Source organism: Helianthus annuus, chromosome 4 (genome assembly GCF_002127325.2).
Source record: "Helianthus annuus cultivar XRQ/B chromosome 4, HanXRQr2.0-SUNRISE, whole genome shotgun sequence".
NCBI classification, from domain to species: Eukaryota; Viridiplantae; Streptophyta; class Magnoliopsida; order Asterales; family Asteraceae; genus Helianthus; species Helianthus annuus.
The window spans coordinates 181,314,598-181,321,614 of NC_035436.2; the positions used below are offsets into that span (position 1 = coordinate 181,314,598).

The following is a 7,017-nucleotide window of genomic DNA, read 5'->3' on the forward strand; positions in this document are numbered from 1 at the left end:
ACAAGTTGTTGCAAGTAAAAGGTATGTAGTAGAAAAAAAAAAGTTGATGTAGCACTAAGCATAAGAGAGTGGTTGTCGCATGTGTGACAACTTTGAGAAAAATACCCTCCACCCTTAATTAAATTGGGTATTTTGCAATTGAGTACATTTCATATTCAGAAGACAATAATATTCAGAAGACAATAATATTCAGAAGACAATAATATCGATTAAATTGGGTATTTTGCCTAACACGACATTAAGTTCAACTAGTTATTAAGAAGACAATAATATCGATTACTTGAAGCGTTTGGGCTCGCTTAAAGCTTTGGCTTGAAACCCAACCCGAGCACGCGACACAACTCCGGATACAAAGCTTTTCGCATCTGCGCATACAACTCGCCATTCCACTTCATCTTCGCTAACTCCTCCCCCATGCGCAAACCACCCTCCACCGCACTTTCACGGTCTTCATAAGCAATATCAACCAACCCCATCGTTACCGCCTCATCCGCTTTCACCTTTACACCTCGCAACAATACATCTCGCAGGGATTCTCGCCTCACCACCTTGGTTATCAACTCAACCCCATAGTCAGGCAACATAATCCCTTTATGAATCTCGTTCATACTCAACAAACCATGATCACGCCTCATGTAGACATAGTCATGGCATAACGCAAGCGCCAGTCCCGCACCAATAGCATGACCTGTAACGACCGCGATTGTCGGCATAGGGAGGGAAATGAAATCCGCGACCAAACACTTATAGACTTGGTTCAGTTGGAAGATTGTATGGGTTGTGTTGAAGTCGAAGCCGTTACAGAAGAACTTTCCCTGCGCAATGGTGAGCAAGACTGAGCCATGAGTGGAGTGGAAGCTGGCATCTGATAGAGCTGACCGAATAGAGGATATGAGGGTAGAGTTAAGGCGATGTTCGTCCACACCATCACCTGTAAGTGTTAGCAAGAAAAGGTTCCCACGCTTTGCTAAACTACACATTCTCAGTTTATTTGTTTTATGAAATGAGGTTGTGCATAATATACAAGTTTAATAGAGGTTTTGAATAGTGTATATATAGCCAAATTTCAAGGTCCACTCGACCCCGCATCTACATCATTGAAAACAAGGAACTCAGTGTGGATATCTTTTATATATTAACTAGGTTAGAACCCGTGTATTACACGTGCTGAATAAATATAATTTTATATACTAAGTAATAAAAAAGTTACATCTTTAAAAACTCGTACATTGCAAGATTGAATAAACACGTGTATTACACGGCTTAAATACAAATAATATAATCAATTAACGCACACAATTATCAATATATATTTTTGGAAAAAAAATGAACTTTGATGTAACATTTTACTTGTTTTTTATTTATTATTAAGTTAGATTAGATGCTTGTGTATTACATAAATTATAACATTTTACTTTATTTATTTATTTATTAATAGGTTAGAAATTTTTGTGTTATACGTGGTTGAATCAATGTAATATTAAATGGTTATTAATAAGCAGAAAAATAAAAGAAAGAATTAAGAAAAGAAATATTAAATATCTAAGAGATAAGCAAAAAAAAAAAAAAGAAATAAAATATGTAAAACCCGTTCAGGATCTTTCAATGATATCAATCTTACCTTGTGAAGGTGCGGAAAACAATCACAAGTAGATTCAAGAATAAACAATAATAAAGAACAATGATATGAATCAAAAACAAACCAAAGATCTTTGCATTCAAAGTTAAACTAAGACTGATACAAGGATCTTCACAAATCGGTTCCCTTAATCACCTTTGAGTCGCAACCTTCTAGCATCAACAACCTCAACCATAAGGTTGAGGTTTGTTTAAATACAAAACACCTAGACCAAACCCTAGGCCCATTGCGACATACTATTCACTAACCCAAACCATACAATTCGGCCCATTACATGTAAACTAATAAAAGACACAAACAACCCTTAAACTATGTAAACCTACATGTATAAACCTTCAGGTTCCAACAATCTCCCCCTAGGTTTATGCATGCAGGTTCTTGATGCTTCAACTATCACCATCACCACCCAAACGATCCTTCAGTCCACCAAATCCTTTCTTACTAATATGAAGAACGGAAGCAACAGCTGCAGTCCATCCTTTAGCAACTTCCTCGTATTTTTCAGTAGCTCTAATCTGATTCTGAGCTAACACCTGCAGATCTTCATGATCAACATTCAACAAGTCAACTTGATCCACCAAGCGAAAATTCACATTATCATCACACACAATCACTGCCTGCCCTAATCGTTCATCATATGCCCAGAAATGCAATGTCTTCAGAGCACCCTTTGGAATCTTCCTCACCAACGGAATCACCTTCTCTTTATCTGTAGCAGGCCAGCGAACTGCTTTCATTCGCTTGTTAGTATATGGATCTCGAACACCTTTGAGTGGCTTTACAAGGGATTCAGCAGTATGCATAGAAGGAAATCCACGAGCAACCTCCCTTTTTAACCTCTCGCAGAACAAATGACCACGACCACCAGGCTTGTCATCCACATACGGTGCATTCACCAAGTTTGTTAGATCAATCTTTGTAAATGTCTGAAATTGAGCTGGCCTTCTGTACCATTCAACAGGACCAACCTTTCGCTTGATCCACCATCTTTTACGATCATGATCAAATCCCCAGCTAACAACTTCAGATCTGTTTCCAACTGTGTCATAAAGGGTTTCACCAACATCCATCAAGTGATGTGTTGCCTGAGCATCATCATCATCAGGATTAAGATTTTTGTTCTTCAGTATCACAAACTCCCTTTTCTTCTTAATTCTCTCAGCCTTTTCCTTCTCTGCAGCAGGATTAACAACCCTTTCAAAATATTTCTCCATTGCAGAACTACGCTCAGCATCATCTTTATCAAAGGCTTCTTTTCTTCTCTGTATATCAGTTGGATCAGAAAACTCATTCCCAAACTTCCTTTCCAATTTTCCTCGCAAATCATAAACCATGTTGAACAGCAAACTGACATCTCCTTGAAGCTGCTCAATTTGTCTATCCTTTAGCACTATAGTATCTTCAAGTCGAATAATCTTGGCTTCTTTATGAATCAAATCTTGCTCAACCACAATTAGCCTTTTCTTCATCTCTCTCATGCTAACAAACTCATCATCATCACTTGAGTCATCATCAAACAACATTCCCACTGGTTCTTCAGGCCTCTTGCCACTAGAACTGCTAGGCATATCACAAGCAACATTAGATGGACCAGCCGATTCAGAGACACCAAGTGACATAACATCAACAGGCTCAGTGACAACACTTGTAACTTGAACATCAACAGGGGTGGCATCCATATCCGTTCTTTGAGTACCAGCATCAGACTCAAAGATATCTGCAGTGACGGTAGTGATATCAGCGATATTCTCAATATCAAAATTATAAAGACCTTCATCGTCTTCATCAGTAATCACGGGTTGATCTTTGCCTTTTTCAATGTACATTCCGAGCCGTGGATCCCTCCTTTTCCGCTTCAAGGGTAGGGAATCAGGATCCTTAGGGTTTTCACTAGACTCTTCATTTGAAACCGAAAGATCAGAAGGAGGATTTCCCATCTTTTCAGTTATAGACTTCAATAACAGAGCCAAACTATCAGCAGAAATCACAGGTGGAGCAGTTGTAACGGCAGCAGTAACTTCAGCTTCAGGTGGAAGCTCTTCATCTTCATCAGAATCCCACATAATTTCAACACCTTCATCAGAGTCGATTGTCACAAACTCAGTATCAGGCTCATCTTCAACACCTCTCTGAACAACATGCTCTTCAGCAACAATAGCAATGGGAGGCCTAACATTTTCTTGAACAGGTAGAGCTACAACATGATCAGCAACAACATCTTCAGTCTCTGAGAATTGACCAAACTTCTCCAAAGGAATTAATCCTTCAAACTTCTTTTCAGTACCCTTCTTTGGAGTAAGAGCACCAAAACAAGAAGGACCCATCGGCTTCAACTCCAAAGTGTTTCCAGATTTCACCAACTCTGGATAACTTGCATTGAAAATCATTTGCAAAAACCTCGGGTACATAAGAAATTTGTCCTTTCTAACTCCTAGCACATTTCTTTTCATAGCTTCCAAAACATATTTTGAATAGTTGAACGGTTCATTAGTTATCACACAGACCAGAGCAGCAGTCTGTGTACTGTTCAGCTGATCAGTACCCCCTCTGTTCTCAGATATGCACAAGAGAAACATGTGCAACAGAAGCCTCCAATAAGGATGCACGAACTTCTTAACCAAAGGTGGATATCTTCCTTCATAACTCAGTCTAGGCAGGATAGCCTCAACTGTACCAGCTGGAACCTCTATTGAATCTGATTCTTGATCATTGAACTGTAACACTTCTCGAATTATCTGTTCTGACACAGTAACCGTCATTTTCTGAACTTCAGAAACAATAACTCCTTTCCCTTCAACTACCTCGATTTTCGCGTTCTTCCAGAACTCTTGAATAAGACTTTCATAAATAACAGGATTTTCTCGTAATGCGTGAACAATGCGGCAACTGTTGAGGCCTTTCATTAACGAAGTATACAATCTCCGATGCTTCTCTGGAGGAGGTGCTAAATATCCAGCCTGATTATGTGTTACAATGAACTTCAAATCCATGATCTGCACAAAACGAAAGTGAGTTACAAACATTTACACTCACATTTCCAAGTATTTAAATTTTGAAATCAACAACTCAGAATTTTTCAAATATTGACTCGAAACCAGATACTGTTGACTCGAAACCATGAGTCGCAACAAAAATTCTTGAGTCGCAACCAAGAATCACAACCGAGATCTCGAGTCGAGACCCTGAGTCGAGATCTGGAGATCTCGAGTCACAATCACGAGGTTGCGACTCGCAATCAGCTGGTCTCGAGTCCTTATGCTTTGTCTGAGTCGAGATCACAAAAACACTTTGTCGTCCAAACTATTTGGATCAAATCCCCATAACATCATCAAAATAATTTGAAGACCAAAATATATTCAAATTAGGGTTCTTCAACATCTTCAAATCTTCATCAAAGTTTCATCAAATCTTCATAAAACCTGCAGAACTTCAAAACAATCATCAACAAACCTTTAAATATCTATGAGTCGAGACCGGAAACACCAATAAAGATGACTCGAAACCGGAGATTTCAGTCGAAATTGAGTCGGAATCACGAAGAAACAGGATTCTTGGCCGGAACTTTGAGAGAGATTCTTGAATGTCTCGAGTGAGAAATGAGGTCTCGACTCGAGACCTTGAATTTATACTCAAACCCAACTAAATGGGCTTGGGCCGAGAACTGTTTGGGCTGATAAAATATTCGAACATTGTTTTGGGCTGATAAGTATGCAGACACTGTTTGGACTGATATAACATGGATTTTCTTTGAAAAATTTATAATAATTCCAATTAAGTCAAACCCATTAAGCAAGCATTTTAATAATTATAACCCATTAGACTTCCCGAGCATGATTTGCAGAAACCTAAAAACAAAAATAAATAATAATAAAAAAAATATTATTTACAAAAATAAATTAGGAAAATTACGAAGATTACTCAGGGATCAAATCACGAGGTTTCGGGCTTGACTTCACTTATCAACACTGATCTACTACCGAATGATCTAGACGATTGCCAGTATATTTGTCCACCTAAACTCATTTTACCAGACCTGTTCCATATAACTGCCTGTAACGTATTTTATCATGTTTTAGTTTCTTATTAATGAACACCCAAACAAATACTAATCAAATCCCGGAAATATAAGCAGCACATTCTATCATGTCTGTAGCATCCCTACCACATATTTCACAAATCCAATCCAGATCTCTGAAATCTTAACTGGGAATAGATTGAGAAGAGAACAGAATAGATCTTTTGCAGAGATGGTATAATATACAGATCAAATGAGCTTTTCTCAATTTGATATAGGATTAATTTGGGTTTCTTTTGGGCACTTGAGGGCCTCTTTCGGGTGTATAAATGATCTACAGAGCGACAACGTACAACTAGGTCAGCATGTATCTGGATGCAGCAGAAGCTGACGTTGCCTAGCACCTCCAGGTCAGCATGTATCTGGATGCAGCAGAGGAGGTACACGACTTTTTCAGAGAAGATTTCAGAGTCAGATCAAAATTGTGTGTATCGGGACAACATTCAAACATTCAAATAGATATGAACTAATTCCAAGTGATTTTCTTTCCTGGGGTCATGTACTATTTTAGTTCTAAACAGAAACAGCCAATTTCTTCAGTCTAAAGAATAGAGCCTACCAACATATCAATACTAGAGCCAAACTGTTTCGATACTGGTCTTACATGAGTCAGCCCTTGACCATTATGTGAAAATTCATTTCATTTCCCAGTCATGCAACGCCTCTTTTTGGATTTTTTAATTAAATTTTTTTTTGTGTTTTTGTATTTTTCTCCCCCTAAATTTGTGCATAAATAAAAACTACCTAAGAATAGAAAACTTTATGAACAAATTTACCTACGAAACACAAACATGCTCAGTCAGTGAAACGGATCATTTTCAGAAAATCCACAAGCACTCTGAATTTCGAGCTGCTGACAGGTTTGGTGAACAAATCGGCAGCATTTGCATCTGTGTCGATTTGTTCAAGAGTAATGAGACCTCTGTCGAAGCAATCTCGAATGAAATGAACTTTTATGTCAATGTGCTTGGTTTTGGAGTGAAAAACAAGATTTCGAACAATTTGAATTGCAGCATCATTATCGCAGTAAATAGTAGTGTTAAGATAAGTCAAACCATAGTCCTGCAATTGATGTTGCATCCACACCACTTGAGAACAAGAAGCGGACGCAGCAACGTACTCAGCTTCAGCTGTAGATATCGCCACTGTTTGTTGTTTCTTGCATTGCCAAGAAATGAGCCTGTCGCCCAAAAATTGACATCCCGCCGATGTAGATTTCCTGTCACTGTCAGTACCTCCAAAGTTGCTGTCAAAGAAAGCAAACAGGTCAAAATTGGAATCCCTCGGATACCACAGACCAAAC

General features: G+C 38.4%; 1 protein-coding gene across 1 annotated transcript; it reads right to left on the reverse strand.

Annotated features, from left to right (window-relative positions):
• Positions 1-299: 299 nt before the first annotated feature.
• LOC110934003 (enoyl-CoA delta isomerase 2, peroxisomal) lies at positions 300-980 on the reverse strand. The gene has a single exon (XM_022177200.1). The coding sequence runs from the start codon at positions 978-980 to the stop codon at positions 300-302; it is 681 nt and encodes a 226-aa protein (XP_022032892.1).
• Between the last annotated feature and the right edge of the window lie 6,037 nt (positions 981-7,017).

Coding starts and splice junctions, on each gene's coding strand:
- LOC110934003 (XM_022177200.1), bottom strand. CDS start 980: ATGTGTAGTTTAGCAAAGCGTGGGAACCTTTTCTTGCTAACACTTACA.